This window comes from Neopsephotus bourkii, unplaced genomic scaffold, assembly GCF_033783945.1.
Source record: "Neopsephotus bourkii isolate Nb327-2 ecotype Australia unplaced genomic scaffold, CSIRO-AGI_Nbou_v1 NB_1655, whole genome shotgun sequence".
NCBI classification, from domain to species: Eukaryota; Metazoa; Chordata; class Aves; order Psittaciformes; family Psittacidae; genus Neopsephotus; species Neopsephotus bourkii.
The window spans coordinates 1,044,906-1,066,785 of NW_026902129.1; the positions used below are offsets into that span (position 1 = coordinate 1,044,906).

The 21,880-nt window shown below is 40.4% G+C and overlaps 1 protein-coding gene across 3 annotated transcripts in view; it reads right to left on the reverse strand.

Annotated features, from left to right (window-relative positions):
* The window catches only part of LOC133223883 (amphiphysin), a 107,598-nt gene that overhangs the window by 42,876 nt on the left and 42,842 nt on the right, over positions 1-21,880 (reverse strand). For all 3 annotated transcript variants that reach the window (XM_061374998.1, XM_061374997.1, XM_061374996.1), the window contains exons 2-5: positions 18,006-18,086; positions 9,420-9,474; positions 2,683-2,777; positions 306-401 (exon numbers count right to left, since the gene is read on the reverse strand). In XM_061374998.1, the coding sequence (XP_061230982.1) occupies positions 306-401; positions 2,683-2,777; positions 9,420-9,474; positions 18,006-18,086 (327 nt within the window). The remainder of the gene's footprint in view (positions 1-305; positions 402-2,682; positions 2,778-9,419; positions 9,475-18,005; positions 18,087-21,880) is intronic.

A 21,880-nucleotide genomic window follows, 5' to 3' on the forward strand; every position in this document is an offset into this window, starting at 1 on the left:
TGAAGGTGGTGAGAACTCTCTCCTAACAAATAAACTGGAGCAGGAAGAAACATCTAAGTTTTATCTATAAAGGCTGATTTATTTCCAAGTACTATTGCATGAGAAATATCTTCGTTCACTTGGAAAATCAGAGCAGCCTAACGTTAGGGATTTACTTACAGAACATCTTTTATACTGCAGGAGGAATGACTTATACTTCCCTCCCTGGCTTTTTGTTTCTCTTTGCTTGTAATATCATTTGCTATTTATTTTACGACTCAACAGTAATTTTACAAATTGTCCTTTATAGGAAATCATTACTGTACCTTGATATCAGGAAATTGTCCTAGATATGTATCTAAGGTCAACAATGACCCATCCACCAGTTTTTGATGGAAGTCTTCCCAAAGTTCATCACATTTCTGTAAAGGTAAAGAGAAAAACTTGCTTAGAAGTTTCATTGCACTCCCAAACTAGGAGCAATGCAAATGTAATTGATAAAGATTATCCTTTCTATGGTTTTACAATGTACTTTATGGCAATAAATCATAGTGCAAGTACAAGGTAAATGAAAAGGAATACCTTGACATTGCAAGTTTTAATTCACAACGAAATCAGGTGAAGCTTAATAATTAGTTTGTGTTTTCATTCTTTCAATGAGTAACTGCTATAAGAAAATAAGGACATCATGGATCCATGTTCTTCCTCATGGTTTCAGGTCCCTGACGGTCAACAACACAGAATCTGAAGCTGCCCTAGTTCTTATGTCTGTGTTCACTGATGATGAACCTTCCTTACAGAGAAAAGAAGTACAACTCAAAGTAGAAGAGTAAACAGAATAAAGTAAAAAACAAAGCAGGTTTCCCATCAGTGACAAGGATTTATAAGCTTAGCTTTACTAGGTCATTTTTAAAATAAGAGCTGTACAGACCTACCCTAAGAACCGTCTTTCTATCCGACACGTTTTGTGCCATTAAGGGACATGTGATGAAATGGCCGATTCACAGACAAGAACTCAGCCTCATACTGCTAGAGAGCTGGGATGCCAGGTATGAAATGTGCCAACATCCTTTGGTGGGAGAAAAGCTAAAGGTGGGGAGCACTGCTCTGCAGGGCTGTTGTCCTTACAAGTCCAAAAAGCTATTCCCTAGTGTTTGTTTAATCATGAGCTACTACAGGGTATATTATAAATGCTGTGTAATGTTAGCATTCAGTTCATTCATATTCTACCCTAACAGAGTCCCTAATGAATTATTACAAGCTATTAATCATGCTTAAAAGAAATACCTCATTTATTAACACAATATTTAATCACAATGGTCTACAGAGCAGCACAGCATTAGATCATAGCAAGTGACTGCCACTCTTGTGCATTTGCCCTTGTATCTTGCCGATACATATTTTGGACAAATTAATACCATGGAGATTTTCTGAAGGCTAATGGACTCAAATAACATTGCTTCAAGCCATCATCTTTGCTACTGTACGGAATAAGGTCATCTGTACGGGTCCCTTTTGGAATGGTCATTTATATCCTGGACTGCACAAATGGATTATCCTTTTTTGCTCTAGGATGAGTGATGCATAAATCTACATTTGCAATTATACAGGGGGAGAAATCAGAAGCAGGGATTTTGTCGTATTGTCCACATGAGTCTCTTACTGAGAAGATATATCTCACATTTGTCGCTATATTTGTCCCAGTGATTAAAAGCAAAATTCTGGTCCTTTCAAAGAGAATTACAGATTTATGAGTGTAAAACCTAATGGTCTACAAATACAAGATGAGGTGCTACAGTAAGATGCAGCAGGAGATCTTCCAGCTGTTTTACCTAAAACAATATAAATGGTGTGGTATCTTAACTGACATAGTTTGGAAGTTGAATGCTTTTAAAATCAAAACCATGACATGCCTTCAGCAGCAGGGAAGAGTAGACGAAGGCAGTCAGAGAGAAGAAAAGCAATCATTATGCAGATTTGGGAAGACTGCTGTCTTTCACTCTCTTGTTCATTATATTATGCAGGAGGCCTTGCAAACTGAATGCCAGGTGGTTGAAAGCTGCACTGACAACAGTTTGTACTTTCTTGTCACCACCAGCACACCTGCTGACAGATTTCCCCCCAGAATTAAGGCTGTTTAAGCAGGCAATTCAGAGCACCTTAAGTCAAATTCCTGCAGTGTCCTTTAGAAAAGACAGTTCTTCTCTAATCACTGAAAGAAGCAAAAAAGGATAAAATGAATTGTGCCCTGCAGCCTTATTTGCCCTTAAATTCCAAATTTTTGTCAAAGAGTGTCCTGTCAGACAGCCTGTTTAGTGCCACTGACTCAACAGTTGCTATATAGCACAGGAGGATAAAGCAGACTTGATAATTTTTAACATTCAGTTCAATTGAGAATCCTGATTGTAAAACTGCATGTGAGGTACCTTGCACAACCTTGTCAATCAGTTGCTATTACTACCAATTCTGCCCACACTGGTGCTGACCTCAGCAGCAGCTTATGACAGCTACTTCATAAAATAGACATTGCAAATGCAGCATCTGGTCAGCAGGAGGTGCATTTCACAAGATCAGTAATTATGGCCAGAAAGCAGGATTCAACATGCAGGAAAGAATTAAGGGTGATTTTGGATGTACAGTTCTCCTACACAGCTTATATTAACTGATTTGCAGCCAAAATACATTTCTTCCCACACATCTTACCTCTCCAATCATTTTCACATCTTCTCGTCCATACCAGTCTGGCTCATACACTTCATGAAGAGACTCTGTGAGCTTCTTTGAAGCATCTTGCATCCCTGTAATTAGACAGGAGGAACATGTAACTGCGAACTACAAGAAACAGTTGCTAAATATCTGTATTTTGACCCACATGTACCATTATACTACTCTTACTGGCATATTTAGAATACTTTTTCATGAGCTGAAATGAAGCCTTTATTTTCACACAGCACCCTCAAGTCAACAAGAAATGTCCCTCACAGAAGGATAAACCCATACTTATATGTGGGGAAAAAAGTTTCTATTAGATTAGAGATTTCTTCTTCTGTTCTGAACTAAATGTATCTGGACATGAATAACAAATTGGAGGGTAGTCTGCCCACTGGAGACTACACCAGTATAATACCCAACTGAAAGACTGTCACTGAAAAGACAATCAACTAGCAACCTGCCTTTGGTTATTCTCAGCTCTTCCACCCTACAAAACAGTTTCCCACCTTGTTCAGAATGAGTATCACGGCAACCTCTGTGGAAGAGGTGGCATTTCCAGGGTGGCATGTTTAAAATGGCAGAGATTCATGGGAATTGCTGGCTATAAAAACAGGCATAGGAGAAAAGCTAGAAGAGGTCTGCACTAAACAAAAGGGTTCCCCATACTGGGGGAGGTCACACACAGGTAGAACAGAACTCAGGGTTTCTCGTTTTCAAAGATATTTCAGTCTCAGGACCTTTCATGTGTAAAGCAACAAAGATTGAGCTTGTTATTCTTGTACCCATGATAACAATGCTGACCTAAGGGTATATTCATAATGAAGCAAAGAACTGGCAAGAGCTGAGACAAGTGTCTAGGGAAAACTTATGCCTGAACATGGGGAAAGTGCTGTAACAGACCTGGATTCACAAAGAATTATCATCTTGTATCATCACCCAGTAGGTTTATAAGTATGTGAAGCCCAACACCTATTTATGTTTGCAAAGGTGTGGTGTCTACAGAGAAGTATGCTAAGCCAAACTGCATCAGTCACCATTAGAGCACTTGTTACCACAGGTGAAACAAGAACGGGGACTACTGATGGGTTAGGATTCTGTAATACAGAGGAAGAGGCTTAAATGTAAAGCAGCTTCAACGATATTATGAGAAAGAGCCTATGTTTATCTTCAGTGAGATCAGTTTGACTCCAGTGAATAAATTACTGCCCTCGGTAAAGGTGCTGGGGTTTGCCTTTCTATTTTGATGGAGCACCAGTACATTAGATGTTGAGACCAAACTGGTCTCAGATAGCATGACAAGGGTCACTTCAGAACTGATAGTTTTAAAATCACAACTTGATTTCAAATTCTTTCCAAAATCTCAACAACGTTGCTGGGGTTTTTGTACTTAGCATTAACTTTCAAAAAGAAAACCCTACATTTTGTCTCCAGCCAAAGTCTGTTTGCTGCAGCACATCTGTGCTGTCTTGAAATTATCTCTAGCTTGATCTTCAGATTTCACTGCTCAGTGGCTGAATTTAGGAATAACAATGATATTTCTGTTTTCTGCACATAGAAAAGTTCAGGAAGAGAACTCATGTGAAACTTGAATGCCTAGAAAGGCAGACTTTACCTAGTCGGTATCTATTCCACCATGGACTCCAAAACACACATTTGAGATATGACAGGAAAATAACTGCAGTAATGCACTCTTCCTAATATAAAAATAGTGGTCCATGGAATGGGTAGGAGAGGAAGAAAGATACCAAAGGAGCTGAAAATAGATGGCTCTTCTCAGACCTTGCATACAAAGGAGAGAATGGCATGGGAAAAGGGCGGAACAAGTACAAAGGAAATGCTGGCGTTCACAGGGTACAAGCTTTCACCCTTAAATCAAAGGGTGCTGGGCCAAAACAGAATATTTGATCTCTTCAGGGATTATCTTGGTGCTTTTTAACAACAGAGCTCAACTCAAAGAACTGGTACAGCACAAGAACTCAAGATGCATTTCTTCCTTTTTTCTTTTGTGTTTAATGCTTAGGATGATGTACCACCAGCTAAGGAAAGGCTCCTGAATAAAGGGACTTTATTTTTTTTTTTGGCCTAGAATATGACAGATTACAGTAAAATACAGATGATCTTCACGTATTTTTCCAGGCAGGACTTATTTAAGATCTTCAATGCCAATGCAAATTGATCGGCTCAGGAAGAAAGGCAAAACCAGCATAGTATCCCAGAAGGCTGGTTTTGCCCAGTCAGGGTGAATGCAGACAGCAAGAAGGTTTGTGCATCCCTGCTTACGCTTGATCCTTTCTGATACCTGAACTTGTGCTCTTAAGCACGCTGTGTGCTAAACCTGCCACGTCTGTTCCTGCTAGTGCAGCTGCTCTCTAATCCCTCCTGCGGCTTGTACTCAGCCTGGTCACAGACCAGGCTTGGGTAGAGCACCTTTTCCTATGCAGACTTTCCTGTATAGGTACTACAGGACTCGAGCATCTATCTACTTCAGAGAATAAGTAAAAGATACTTAATACCCCACGCTTGAGTCATACCAAAGTCACACCAACTTTTGCACTTGTTTTCAGTTCTGAGAATCTGGTAATCCTCCATTCTACAACATTCCTGTCAAAACCATCAATCAAATCCAACTACAGCATGAGGCAAGTGGGCATTAAGAGTACTTGGCTTCTTTAGTCAGAGGCTCTAGTCTGAAATTTCCACAGGCCAGCATCATCCCTCCTACTCCTACTGCATTTATCCCCAGTTTACTGCAATAGCCCAAATGAATGCCCAGGTAAACACCAATCCAGTGGTTTCCCATTCTTTTTGATGCCTATGGACATAAACTTAAAATGTTCAATGATTTCTTTTACTTGCCTGGTTTTCACATAGAATTATTTCTTATGTGCTGATACCTTTTATGCATTATTCAGCACTAAAGAGGATTAGTGTCTCAGCCACAGACTGCGGGCTGTCTCTCTCTGCTTTTTTTAACTGCTATCATGGAGAAAGATTAACTGTTTGAAGCAAGTCATTAAAGTACTAAGAAATGTGGAAAGAATTTTTACTGCCGATGAACAGTTAGAAATTTATATTTAATATCAATTGTTTCATTTAATACTGCTGCTTCTTGGTAATTGGGTCACTTATTTAAGAACTCCACATGCCAAAATAATTGAATCGCTTAGGAAAAATGATACTAAATAATCCAGTTACTGGAGTCTGAAGCTCACAGATTAAATCATCCCTCTTCCTATGGGAAAAAGCCCCTGTCCCTGAAGCCCCAAAGGACTCCTAGAGGCTCATATCTGGTAGGGATCCTGGGGGTAGCAGTGCAGGCACATTCCCATCAAGCACCCCAGAGATGGCAGAAGGTAGGTGACTCTTTGCCATCAAAATCCCAATGTACTCAAGCTCCTATGGAGATTGACACTAGTCTGGGACTCCATGTTGTCATAGGAACCTTATACTGTGGCGCTTCCTCACTCCCCAGCAGGGAAATCCAGGCTGAAACACTGAGAAAATTCCATTTTCCTGATGGAGTGAGCCACCTTGGTCTGGGTCTTAGTACTGATTCATTTGAAGGGGGAAGAGAGCTTCATATGCAGTTCTCCAGGGAAATGACCTATCCTACTGTAACGGTTGTATGTGCTATTGCTAGTTACCCATCAGATTTTCCATAGGAACAGCTCAATCAGTTAATCACTTATTACTACATTTTACATAAATACAATGAATAGTGTTACTGCTTCTAAGAAACCATAGTTGATTTTATGATTTGTGTGCCTGGAGCATGTTCTGCCAACTGCAGGCTAACAACCAGGCAGCAAAACTGCTTATAGACCTCCAGAATCTCCTCTTCCTTTCCTGTAGACTGGTTACTGTTTCCCACATTAAGCCACCTGAAAAGTACAGTACTTCTTTTTCATGATGCAGAATCCCTTTTTACATCTACCACCTTGCCACCTGCATGCAGATTCAGGTTTATATCTCCCCACCTGCACGGATGCCTGCAAAGAGCTCAGAAGGCAGAGAATGGGAAGCTGATTTAAGGTTTTTCTTTAACAATTGCCCATAAAACTGTTCAAGTCACCTACAGCTCTCAAAAGCTTAAAAAATAAACCATGAAGTAGAGAACCCAGATACACGTTGCCAAGGAGACTGGAGGAGACAGAAGACTGAGCACGAGATGACTAAAGCTATGGAGGATAGTACACAGTCTTGTCAGTACAAACACCACTGATACTCAGCAGACTTTATCATGCAGGTGAAATAAAACAGCACATGGAAGGCATTCACAAGTTCAACAGCTTCACGACATAGTTCCTCAGAGTCCTTGAGTAACCAGCTGCAAAGATCAAGACATAGCTAAGATGAAGAATCACCTCTGAGTGACAGAAGGAGTCTGAATACTGCAAAAAATCTTTTAAGAATGTGTGATACTACATGTCAAATTGTCAAGCATATTAAAATGAAGGGACACAGGGCAATTAAAAGGCTCAATTGACCATTCCTTGCTTAAATCATGCCTGGATCTTGTACTCCCAACTTCCAACATCCAGTTACCCAAAAGTCATGCAGCAATATTAAACTTCTCACTGGAGTTCACAACATACCAGCTTCATAGAATGCTTTTAGTTAAAGAACTTAGCTATCTTGCCAGTCCCTGAAACCCTTCATAACGAACTGCTTTTCTCACACCTCTGAGAGTACAAGGATGTCAAGTGAATTACTTTCCAATGATATGACCAACCCTTTTCCCTGAAAATGAGCCAATGATGATAACGTGCCTCCAAGCCTGAGATGTCCTAGGTACAGAAATCCACTCCAGTGGCTAAAGATAGGGGTTCCCATGCTTTTGCGAATAGCCATAGCCACCTCAAAATCTTCAAAGAATACTAACAAAGAGACTGTAGCAGTTGCTGCATTTGCTTCTGCCACCCAAAATCTGGAAAGGTTTTTGCCACTGGTGAGCTAGTCAACCTTGGAGAAGCCCCAGCCAGAGCTGCATATTGTGGTCTTGGGCTGTCCTCTCACTCCACAGCATTATGGTGTGCCAACATGCGTGCCAAGAATGCCCACTGGTGGCTTGTGGCTTTAAAGAATAATACTTTTAAGGCTTTGAGCTGTTTATGACTGAGTCTTTTTCAAGATAAAGACATGTTGTAAGGAAGTCCTAATTATTTTGAAATACAGACTTACAGGCTGCAACAAGAGAAAGATGCTGAGCAGAAAAGCACGGCTAAAACTGCCAAACTCACACAATGAAAAAGTGAAAAAATGAAAACACCAAGTTAAAACCAAAATGGTGCAAAGACTGGCACATTAGGCAGTAAACCAGCAAAAAGACCATAAATGCACAGAGTACCATTTGGGTGATATGGTTTAGAGCGAGCTGTCCCTGCCCATGGCAGGGGGGTTGGAACTTGATGATCTTAAGGTCCTTTCCAACTCTAGCTATTCTATGATTCTACCAGGAAAAGGAGAGAAGGAGAGAGAGAAAGAACACAAAACATGGAGAGGAGGATTGTTGTCACCAACACGGAAATCAAAGCAGCATGTAAACAGTCAGCCTACATGAGAGAAAAGCCATCTGGCCAACAAACAGCCTCATCACACTGCTTCTGAATATCCACCTGATAACGGGTGTGGGGAAGGGATGACTAAAAACCTGAAAGTAAAATCAGCATCCCATAGGTCCCCAAAAATGACTGATGCTGAAATTTCCTTTAAGAACAAAAGATAAAGTGCAAATCCCTACAAGGCAAAACATCCTTTGTGTGGTACAGGATCTTCCCTGCCCACCCTATCTGGTAAATAACAGCCGAAGACATTAAGCTACTGCTTTGCTCCCCATTATATAATTGCCATCAACAAGAGCTTTCTTCCCTGCCTATCGACAGCTGCTGAAGCTTTATTATGACTTCCACGAATGTTACTACTCATTTGTAATGTTCTTTCTACTGGATTGCAGCTACATTAAAAATATGCACACATATAGATATTTAGCACCTATATATATATTTACCTCAATAAGCCATTACTGTCTGCCAGTCAGCTCATTGCCTTCCCTTTATCACATGGCCTCCAACTCCTCCAAAGAGGGGCAGCGTAACAAAGAAAACACTCTGCCTGTGGTGCTAAGTTGAATGTGCTGGATTTATGACTACACATGTCCAATAGGATTTAAATAGCTATTTACTTAATCTCTGGTATTTAAATGCTGACCAGTGAGCTTCTGATACTTGGATTTTCAATGCAATATTGAAAGAGACCACATTTGATTTTTAAATTTTAAAAAAGGAAAAAAAATGGATTTAACAGTCAGAAATACATGAGAAATCACAGGGAGTGTGGTTTTGGGTGGGGTCATCATCTAACTAGTAATAGCTGGAAATGGTACAGCTCTAGAGATCAAGCAATCCTTTGCCTTGCATGGGGTATTTCATATTCTAGCATTTTCAAAGACAAATAACAAGATGCAAACATCTTGTGGGTGCTCAAAATGCATGCAACGTGAGAATCCAGGCAGCCATCCTGCACACAAAGGTCAGCCAAGGATGAGCCGTGCATGCAAGACTGTATGCACGAGTTGTCACTGAAGGTACAGAACCCCTAGCAAGAGGCTGGAGAGCAGAAATGGGGCCTACTAATAATAAAACCATTACTTGTCTTTGCATACCTTAAAAAACCCTACTAGTCTCAACTACTTTGCTTTAAGAAAACATGTAGTAAAATTGAAAAGTCACCTTTGATGGCTGCTAAATACGCTCTCAGTTCTCTCTGGAGTCTGGAACCCTCTGCCTGGAAAAGAAAAAAAGAGCAAAAAAATCAAAGGAGTGAAAACAGATTTTGGTTATATTTTATTCCTTAACACATGCATACAGTATGTCAAACTTAACAGCAAAAGCAATTTCAGGCGCTATCTGATTAACAGTGTCACGTGTTGCAATCATGCACAGGTTCATACAGAAAAGGTGACCCAGCCAAGATGCTATGCAGAGTGTTCTCTTGAGGCTAAAACTTCCGGGCTTTTTTAATCAGCATCTGCACAGGGAAGAATTCCAAGTACATCTTATGGCCAAAGTCCAGTTCATGTTAGCCTGGCCAATGTCCTAACCTGAAACGCATTAAGTATAATCAAGAATGGTGCACCTCTACTGAGAACAACTCAGTAACTCCTAAAACCCAGTAGCATTCATTATTTTGTTTAGATTGGCTAGTGCATCTTGAGGTCTGCAGTGAAATCTCAACTGTTTCTTTGTCAAATACATTTAAATGATCTTTCTTTATCATATAACAAGAGCCTTTGAAAAACTCAGGATAGACAAAACAAATCGGGTTGCTTTATCTCTGACTGCATCACATGTTGGATTTGACAGCTCCTAGGATCTGCAATAAAATCTTGCTACACTATAGCACTTTATTGATAAAAAACTGTTGTCCAAGACACCTTCAATTGCCTAAAGATTTTAGAAACACTCCATGTTTATGAGTTCAAAATATCCTTCAAATTATTTATTTAAGCAGCTGGAAACTACAGGAATATCAGCTTGCAGTCACATTTTCCCACATACAGCTATGCCATATGGAAAAATCAGCCATAAAATACAACTGACGACTTTGGAGTTTCTCTCATGTTATTTGTGTGAAAGCCAGAACCCAAAAGGCTGCATGTGTGAATACTTTAGAAGACAGAGTCTCAACTGGTATAAGCTGTTATAACTTCACTTAAGTCAAAGGACTTCTGATGTCAGCAGAGGATTTGCCATCAGCAACAGCAATGCTCAGAGCATTCATACATATTGGGTCATAAGAAACGCAGGCTGAAAAGGACTCTCTGGGGCTTAGAAACCATCTACCTGCAGCCACATTAAATCCAAATGGTGGGTCCCAAAAAATACTCACTTGGCTTACCAGTAGACACACTGCAATGGGTACTGCATCCACCAAACTCACTTGCCTCTCCCAGAAGGAGAGGAACCAAAGGCCTTTAGGACCAAAGAAGGAAGGAACCAAAGGCCTTTACGACTGGATCAACCCCTCCAAATTGCAATGCACTGTGAGAAGAGAGCAACTGTTTTGAGGTCCTGGAAATATTAAAGAATTTAGAAGGCAAAAATGCCTGACTGGGCTTAGAAAGCAGACTGAATTCACTTCATGGATTCAATGAACAGCAGGTTGCTTTTACACTAATTTGATTAGAGGCAAAACTCTGTTTTGAGCCTAAATCCATTAAGCAACTAAATTCTGAGCACAGGAATAGACTCACCAAGGTGACATCTGAGGACCTGCTAAGTAACAGCAAGAAAACAACAGCATCCAGCCCACCCATCTGTCGCCAGCTTGGGACCACATTTAATGCTTCAAGGAGAAAGAAACCCTTCCCTTGCTTTGGGATCAAAGCTGCTTATTAAAGCAGGGGCCAGACTGGCACAGGTTGAGCAATCGGTGTGTTAAACCTCAGGCTTAATTACTTACAACACATTACAAAATTCTGAAAGTAGCAGTAACTTGATGACATGTCCCTTAAAAGAAATACATAAATGTACATCTTAATGCTTGCTTAGTAAAAAGTACTACCCCGATTCATTATAACAACACATTTTATCATACTACATAACATGGTAGCATACTAACACACTTCAGAAGCTGACTTCCTTCTACTTCTTTCCATGCTAGAGTAGGAGTGGGCAGATGACAGAAGATGTCTGTTTTCCACAGAGCAAAGCACTACTGAAAACAAAGGTGAGAGGAGACTGGACCCAGGAAAAGAATTTCTCACTCTCATATCTGAAGAGGAATACATGTAAACATGTGGCAGAAAGATCAGGGAAGTTCCCCTCTTATGCATGTCATGTGGAGGATTCCTGGTACTCCGAGAAGTCACATGAAGGTCTAGAAATCATCTTTCTAATTTGTATCTTCTTCAGCCTGAACGCTTGTGGTGAAATGGGAAGTAGATACAACAACTTGATTCTTCATCATGGGCCAGCAGAACAGGTGCCCATAAAATAATAATTCCTAATTATTATAAAAAATGTGATGTTTCAGGAGCAACAACTGCATCTGGAAGGCTCAGAACTCCATTAGCTGTCCTCATGTTCAGCCTGTATTTACTCAAAGACACACCATTTTGTCATTAGGACTAAGTCATACTCCACAAATGGCATATCAGGGATACACACTGCTCAAGCACTTTGTTTATAACTGTACTGCTGTGTAGTTTTACACTGGGTACCCTAAACCGCTATGACATCTATTGTTGGTCAGCATTGTGTGTTATCAGCTACCACTTCTCAGGAAAACACGTAAGAAAAAGTCAAAGCAGTAAAATACGATGCAAATATTTTGCCATATGTGCTGTTACAAACCCTGACAATTCATTCCAAAGAATAATTTCAATGTGCATCTCTTTCAGGCAGGTTATTAACAGGTCACAAACCACTGAAGTATCTAAGCAGCATAGAGCCATGTGGATTTTCCCTCAGTAGCAGAAGTTGTGTAACATGTGATACTAAAGCATCCATGGGCAAGGGCCAGCTCCCACTGAATTTGAAACTCAATTTCAATGCAACAGAGTTAGACCTTTCTCTAAAATACCAGAAATAAGAACTTGCATCAAAAGTCCTCAGCCCCATGAACTCTGCAAAATGTGCCTCTGGTCTTACAACATTCTGTTATAGGAAAATCACTATTAGTGAAGAGAGATATGCATTTACCAACTAACAGACTAATTAACATTCACAGATGAAAATACCACGTTGCTGGCTCCATATATCCTGCAAACTGTGACATACAGGTTTTAAAAAATCCCATTTTAAAGAATAATATATATTTAATATTGCCCCTTCTCGATGCTTACTGGTACACTCCTATTTTCTGGTCTACCAGATGGAAGCATCGTGCAGCACTGAAACCACTGCTACAAGTATCTCCGTTAAGACCATCAATTTTGTTAATTGAGATGCAGCTTCTTGAAGGAGAATGAAAAATAGGTGTCATTTTGCAGATGTGCTCCTCTGAAATGAGATTTCCCAAGACAGCGTTGATGATTCTTTTACCATTTCATTTTTTTTTTTATTAATTCTACATGAGGCATCAAAATGACTCAGAGTTTCATAATATGCAAGAAAAGTCCAGAGATAAATCTCAGTAGTACTCTTAATAGCAAACTTTTCAGAGTCAGGCATGTTCTCATCAGACTTCAGCACCAGAAATGGGTGCCCTTAGTTCACCCGGTCAAACTCAACATAAGATCAAGGGAGGCAGGCTAACAACCCAAAACAATATTCCTCATTAGGAAAATCAACACAGCTCCCCACAGAGATGTCCCAAACAACTTGTTGCTCTGAACAGCATGGCACAGAGGCTGTGTCAGATCCCCTTTTCTACTCTAAGGTCTCATTACAAGGTCAGTATTACGTAGCCAGTAAAGACACATACACCCAGTTTCATGAGGCTCAGTGTTACAGGATGGTGTCATCTAGAGCCACAGGTCTTACACAGCCTTACAGCAGCATTAAGCCTTTTCAGTACTACTGATTCTCGTGTTTGTGTAGTTTCAGTTTTCTTTTCAAAGAGCAGTATTTAAGCATACCTTAGCACTAGATTTAAGACAAACAGAGCCACAGCAGCGTAGGCTATAAGATGGACAAGACCTACAAAAACCAGATGACTAAAGTAATAAAAAGCATGGTTTATGTCTTACCAGTTTTTGCTCCCTGATGCACTAGAAAAATCACTGCCTCCACCAAAAATTAAAGGCCACCTTGCCTCCACAAAAGCTGGAACTGGATGACCTATTTGCCAGGCATCATTTATTCACAGCTTTCCAGGCAGAACAGAAGAGTTTGATTTTTCTATCATGTCACATACAGGATGTAAACACAATACATCTTTACAGGAAAGGTCAGCACAGCATGTGCTTGATACCAAAACCAAATCAATCACTCCACGTCAGTGAGAGTCAAGAGCACTGTCAATGCTGAACCTGGAGCACAGGTTAATTAATAACATGCCCCACAGAAATGCAAGCCAGATAATAATTCATGCAGCTCTAAGTCTAATAGTGGAAGGGGGTCCTCACCTTCCTGGGTATCCTGCTGACTAGAAGTTAATGAGATTGAGATGAGATTTAATGGTACATTGTGTTCCTTCTTGTCTTGGAAAAAAAAGATCCCTCAGATGTAAGATAATTCCTAAACACACATTTCAGAATGAACAGGTAATCAGCAGAAAAAACCTTCCCACAGACCCGAAAATACTTTGCACAGTATTGCTTGTATTTGGAGGCCTGTCAGACGCAGTCTCCCCAAATGCAAACACTTCTTGGATCACAATAAAAAAGCTCCATCCCACTCATCTAGATTGTGTTTTCCTGTGTCACGTTTTCTTCAGAGTTGTCTATCAGGGAGAGCATTTGGCATCACCTTTGTTTAGCAAAGGAGTCTCCTATGAACAAAGCTGTACTGAATCAACAACGTGTTGCATATTAACAAGTATCAAGAATCTCCTGCAGTTCAGTGTAACACTGTGCCTGTTGCAGTGAGAGATGCCATAGGATGCTCAAAAGGACCACAAATCCAGGAGGTGTGACATAGAACTGTGGCCAAAACCATGGGCTTGCCTGGAGCAACATCTGGGGGCCAGGTGGGACAACATGAGCCACATTTGGTGCCTGTGTGCAGCTGGTGAAACCCATCTTGGGAATCCTAACTCGTGAATAAATTTGAAGAAATCAGTGGCACACCTGATGCAAAACCAGCACTTCAATAAATGTGAATTTTCTCACAGAACAATTTTAAGACCACGTTGTGCCACAGCTGTATGGCAGCTAAGCATGCTTGTGTGAAATGAAGATCTGGCCAGGAGAAATCTTTTCAGAAGCCCTAACAATGAGACCCAAGGAGCAGCTTTCACTGGGAAGCATACATTAAGTGAAGCACTCCACAGAATCAAGTTCTGCTCACTTAACAACAGCAAAAAACTGCTCTTCATTTTCATCTAATTCTATGAACCAGCAACAACAGCACTTGACATCTTGCTTTATTCTGACAACATGCCATGGGCAGCTGATTTTGTAGTAGCAGCTGCTGTATCTCTGTGTGTACACATAGAATATGTAATTTTAATGGTTTTAAACTTTAAGATAAATTTTAACTGTAGTCTGTAAAAGAAGTCCCATAACTACATATGCAAAAATACTGAGGTACATATGCATAGACATGAAACAGAATATTGAACCCTTAACAAAAATGAAGAAAGCACTGTGAGTCACTTGGGGATCAGGGAATTGCTTCTCCTCTCTGAAAAATAAAGTATAAGATGCAGTTGCTTGAACAACAGAATAGAGATGAAGTTTCAGGTAAATCCCCCATGGACTTGGTATTTTCACAGTTGAGAGAACTATGCAAGAATTGTCTGTTTTTTCACTCCTTTTCTGAACTTCAGGGTCAATTCAGAAGCTGAGCACATCCACAATTAGCTGTGCAGAGAGAAATGTTTTAGCCTCATGAAATTTCTGGCAATACACTGCAAATTTGTGTCATACAGTGTCATATATGACTTCATACGTCTTGTGTGTTCCCTGAGGTTTGATTTGAAGTGGCAATTCTCAATTTACTAATTAAGCAGAAGGCGCATAACAGCTGTATTCACCATTTAAAATGGCAATGTTTTTACTCATGATTTCAGCTGCAGCAGCTTACTGCTTTTGACAGGGCTCTGCAAAGCCACTGTGCTCTGTTCTCTCCAGACATGGGATGACTCAGTTTCTCCATGGTGATTCATCTGGATAATTCAACTCTGGGTAGTCAAGTCCAGAAGGGGCTTTTATCCAGCTGTATTCAGAGAGAGATGGGAATGGATCACTGGGGAGTCTAAATGAGTTTTCCTACAGATATATCTGCTGTACGTACCCTCACACATAGCCTTCTGCCGAGCTTGATACGTACTTGCAATCTGCTATTCAGGCAAGAACAGCATGTGAAGATTTCACTTTTCCACTTACCTGTTTCCCAGGTAAAAGCATTACGCCCTTTCTCTAGCCTTTCACTGAGCTGAACTGGAGTCCTCATTTTTTATCTTTCAAGAATATTAATAAAAAGATAGTTGTATACTTCAGATCAGTTGACCTCCCAAGTGTTGCAGGATCAATAAGGTAGGAAACCAAGAAAAATAGATCAGTCTGTCTCATCTGGTGTGCCAGGGGGCTTAGCCTCATCCATATGTGTCTCTCAAGAGAGCTGTAGTAGTTCCCTACCAAATTCCTCCCCTGGCCCCAAGTCACATCTGCATCCGGACTTAGCATCATGCAGCTCCTGAAGGGTCCTTGACTGTTTATTACTGCCTCTCTGTACATCAAAGGAGGAGGAAATAAAAAAGGAGCGATGCTAAGATACAACTTAGCCCTTAGTAAGGCTTTCAGCTGAAAATGACCACTACAGAAAATTCTTGGTAAAGGACAGAAAGTACAAACACTTGACACAGAATTTTGCTTGAAAATTTCTTATCTTTAATTGGGTTTTTTTTATTTCACTCATTTTTAGCAAAAAAAAAAAAAACCCATAAAACACTTTCTTCATGTGGATATTCCAGCTGCTCCTTCTGCACCAAGTAAGAGCCTTACAGATGCACCTTCTTTCTAGAAACACAATTACTAGCTGTAAAAACAGCTGGGATATTGACAGCAATGATATGCAGCAACATAAGGACAATCAATAAGAAATGCTCCACTGATACCCCAGCGTACTTGGAAAAGAAAGGGAACACAACGGAAAATGTTCTCTGCATGGTTTCAAAGCTTCAGAGTGCTTCTTCAGGCCTATTAAATCCCACCATTTTCAGGACCTCAAGAACTTTGAGGGAGTAACCACCCTCCTCAGAGAAACAGATTCTTTTACCTCCCATCATTTTCATCATTGAGGAAGAGTGAGTATCTACGCAACAGCCCAGTGGCTCCTGAAACATCCCTCCCTTCTACACCGAGAGAGAAAAATAAAGGCTAAGTGATCAGAATATGCAAGAGTTAACAAGCATTCCAGCAGTCAGGATTCAGGGTTTGTGTTTACATGGAAAGGACAGAAGTGCATGTGGTAGATAGGACTGATTCAAGACAAAAATTGCAAACACTGACATGAGCCGATTTCTACACTGTGCAAATCGTGTGGGAGTAGTTCACTCACCCTCCAGTGCCTTTCTGTGAGCTCTACATGATAGCTCATGAAGATGACAGATACCTCAGTTCATACTTACATAACAAGCTATTTTCTTGGTGGCATTAATGCACCTCCTGGTAGGCATTAATTTGTGCTAGAAAGCTACTATATAATTATTGCAATTAATCATCTTGGAGCCAAAAAAGTCTGTTCAATGAAGCAAGGAATAATTGAGGTTAGAATTTAGGATTGCATTGGGAGTATGTTATAAACTCTTCTGGGCACCTTTGTTTTCATATGCTGTTTTTACAACATCAAGAGTAATTGAGCTCTGCTCCCCAGTAGCACTTCATCAGCACTGATACCACAGCCCCCTGCACCAACAGGAGCCAACACACAGCAGTCTGAAACTATTCATCTATTCACTTTGTTATAAACCCTGCATATTATATACCACTGCTAAGGGAGTGGGGCTTGTTCAGCCTGGAGGCACCAGGGAGACCTGAGAACAGCCTTCCAACACCTAAAGGGGCCAATGAGAAATCTGGAAAGGCGCTTGTGACAAGGGCCTGTAAGGACAGGACAAGGGGGAATGGCTTTAACTGACAGAAGGGAGACTGAGATTAGACATTAGGCAGAAACTCTCCCCTGTGAAGGTTGAGATGCTGGCACAGGGTGCCCAGAGAAGCTGTGGCTGCCCCATCCCTGGCAGTGTTCAAGGCCAGGTTGGACAGGGCTTGAAGCAACCTGCTCTAGTGGAAGGTGTCCCTGCCCATGGCAGGGGGTTGGAACTGGAGGAGCTCTAAAGGTCCCTTCCAAACGAAAGCATTCTATGCTTCTTTGCAAGAAGGCAACTATAAAGCTACATTTAGTTGGAGTTGGGTTCTATTCTCAATTATGCTGCAGAAAATGTGCTGTCACTCAGCTGATCCCAAGTGGTTCAAGCATGATGGTGTTGGACATGAGTACAATAGGTCCTTTTATTATGAGCACATTTCTTAGCCCTCTGCATACACAAATCCAACTGTCCTTTCTGTCTGAAAATAGCAGAGCAAAATGTTATATCCCCCAAGAAATCTTACCTGTCACTCTGTAACACCTTCTTCAAAATCAGAAAGTTCAAATAATCTAAATTCTTCCTAAGAGGTAATGAAAGAAACTGAAAAAGTAACTGACCTCTTGTCGTTTGAAATTCTGAACGTATTCTTCAAACTGTTCATCTTTTGTTTCATCTGCTTTTCCTAGTTTTTGAAGTACCTGCATTGAAAATAAAAAGGAATAATTAAATGTATGTGTCACGAAACAAAACCACTGCTGCTTTCAACGCTTCTGTTCCTGCAGCTAAGGCTTAAATAGCACGTTATTTTTGGGGGTGTTGCATGCACTACTGTTTCTGAAGTTCACACAGGAACCATTTTGTCAAAATAAAAAGGGATAAAAACAGAGGTATGCGTGTGTGGAAATACACTTCAAAGGATGGAGTCCTTGGGGATATGTGGAGGTTTTTTAATGAAGCAACTTTTCTTTTAGCAGAGAACACCAGATTTTCAATGGAAGAGTCAGTATTTCAGTGCAATAATCACAGAAATTTGCTGGCACTGCAAGTTGTCCTACTGTTCAGATAGAGAAATAAAAGTGAAAACCAAATTTCATTAGGTTTTTCTTCCGTTTATGGTTCATTACATCGAATGGCATTAACATTATCCTTATCCCCATTATTTTCAACATAAAGCCATAGAGAATAAAGAACTGCTACAGCTGATGCTTATTTAAAACTTCCACTGGTGTCCATTTTATTCCTCTCATTAATTCAGAAGTGGGTTTTCATCCACAAGATAATAAATATACTCCAATATATCAGCAGTATGGGCTATTCCTGTGATAGCAATCTCAAAAGTCATTTCACACAGGTACACTTTATACTGGTTTTAACTACCATAAATGCACCTTATTATACCTAGGCACTATCCATTCATTTTAATACTGAAGACATACACGTAGTTGCAAATAGGCTTCACCCTGCTTGTCAGGCAACTCCTAAATCTTTATAGAGTACTTGCATGTGGGATGGACCATCTCACAGATTGCTTTCCCATGACAAACTGTCCAAACTTTCCATTTCCACAGGAAAAAAAAAACCAAACAAACAAATGAAAAAACTCCACAATAATAGCAACAGCAGCAAGTAATTGCTACTACCCCTATGAATGAAGATGTACAGATCTCCACCTATTCTTCTCAAAACAAAGACTGCACAGCTCCAGTCCTGACAGATTCTCTCTCCGACTACCTGCCTCTCCCAACCCCAGCCACTCCCTACCACAAAACCAGGCCACAGGGGGTCAAGATGATTGTGAAGGTGATGCAATGCTACCTGTGGACCTGGCATGTGACACTTCAAGCACATTTTGACGTATTTGCAGGAGAAAGACAGAAAGAACAACATCACAGAGGAAAAAAGACAAAGACCGGTCTTTTGCAGCTGATAGCTGTGTTCCAGCTTTTCATTTTCTCATTTGTGCATTTTGAGTTGTTTTTAGGCCTGCTGACTAGTCCCAAAGACCTCACATACTCTCAGCACCAACCTCTTCATTAAATACTTAGAAATATCACAAATGGTTTTACAGAGGAATCATTTAACTTAACATCTCAAATCATCACAGGCCTTCACAGTGCTCTTTGTCACCAGTGAGCCAAACAGCCTGCCCCTGACTGTGGCATGATTTTGATCCACACCAGGCAGCGTGTGGATTCTCTGAAAATCCAACATTTCCCTTCCGAACAGATGGCTGCCAGGTAAGCCTCCTGCCCACACAATACATTCAAATCACACTCACAGGAACAAGTAGAAAGCACATTAACTGTAGTCTGAATGATTCATAACGTATGTAACAAACCATGGTGAGAAATGTCATGATAAACTCTTTTTCCCAAAACACCAATGGCACACGTCCATGTCTCCAGCTGTGTACTCAGGCCCAACAGCACAAGGCTCAGAAGGGAACAACCTACCTCTTACAGCATCTACCTTCTATAGTTTGGGGTTTTATTGTATCCTATCTCTGACTTTCTATTTCTCTACAAGTATTTACCTGAACTGAGTCTAAAATACAATGTTAGAATTTGGCCTCTGCAAATATCAATCCTAATCTTAATACAGAGTTACATTAAATAGCCATTAATAACATAGCTTCCCAATTTTCCTAATCCTAACCCAAAACAGAACTACAGGTATGTCCCACAGTTGGAAGCAGAAGTTCCTTCAGCCCATGCCATACACACAGGTAACTGGGGCTCACACACTCCTTTCCTAAATACAACCCTAATACAATAAACACCATTCCCTATAGAAAGAGCAGGGCAGACTGGGCAAGAATAAACTATTCCTCATGGTCCCTTTAGATCCCATCCATAAAGCTCCATGGACCTATGAGGCCACTGCATGTATAGCTCAGCCTTTCACAAGCAACCTTTATGTAACCACAACTTTACCAATGGCAATCTAAACAGAGAGGTGACCAGACTGCAGGTAAGTCTTAAACTGCCTTTCAGCACTTTTGTCTCAAAGTGGACATCTCTGGTCAACAGATGCCTAGTTTGTAGTTTATAGTTGCTCAGCTTGGTTACCACCTATAGGATGTCTGCAGTAAGGTTAAGGCCAGATAAAGGCTTGTGTACACTACACACATGTTCCTTTAACTCCAACCCCTCTTGGGGACAGGCTGAAGTAAATTCTAGATCTAGACATCCAGTTCACCTTACATAGAGTACCTCGGTCAAGATTAGAGTCAGGGTCTGGTTCAGGTCTAGGTTTAGGAGAGGGCAAGTAGACAGCCTACTAGCATTAGATACTGGTCAAGAGAAAAATGGATTTAAAATGCCCAGGTTACTCAAAAGTATCTGACACGTCTTAGAAGTAAAATGAAAGCAGTGCTCAGGAGCAGGAAGTGCCTAACCTCCCTGTTAAACCCCAGTTCAACCACCCTTCTAGATGAGGATTAGATTTTGTAACAGGAATAGCTCAGTTTATTGGTGGCTCCTGAGGACAGGAGAAGGGTAGATGAACAATGTTTTACAAAAGCCCTGGAGTACCCTACTGTGTGCCAAAGAGAGGAGATGTGGACAGCTAATACTTACTTCTGGTCCATGTGGTAGGTAACACATACTGTGGATTTGCATTTGGACATTAGAAAAGGAAAGAACAGAGGAACCAAACCTGCTACTGAACATTCAGTGGTGTGCAGGGCTTAAATAAGGACCCGATTCAGAAAGCAGGTGGCTATCATTTTTTCTTCTTAGTGTACCAATACAGAGAAGTAATATTTGCAGTTAGGGCTAAGAACATATACGTATATCGATGTGTATGAACTGCCTGTTCAATTTGAAATTAAATAATTAAATAAACAATAAAAACAATAAAATCAACAGACATAAACTAAATCTCAAACAGTCTATGACCAAGTATTCTGCAGTCTCCTGAAGACCATATAAAATAGCTGGTGAACATGATTAGCCTATCCAAAAAAGAAACAGGTAAAGCACTACCCCTTTTCTTATAGTTAGACTAAATCAGCTCCTAGTAACTTCTTTTAAAATGCCCTGAAAAATAGAAAACCCAAGCAAAACACAACCCCTCTCTCCCCTAAAAAACAACCCAGCTGCTTTATTTTTTCTTAAATACTGTGGTCTCCAAACGTACTGGTTTATAATGTGCTAAATGCACTGAACTATGTTAAGGATCTAAAATGAATAGCAGCCTTGACCCAGCATGCTGCTAAGAACTAAATTATATGAACTAAATAATTAAGATCAATTAGCATTGAGAATGATGTAAATGCTAAACTTGATCTGATGGTAAACCTAGATGCTGTTGAGTGAATACCTGCAGAGAGGAATTGTCTGGCAATGTTGTCCTGGGATAAATAAATGACAAATTCTACTTAAACACATAAAAGTGTAAGGACATCAAGCACGTCTGGTATCATTCATAAGTGTCATCAACAGTACATGTCTAGATACAAAATGCAAGAACATTTCTATTAGGGAAAGCT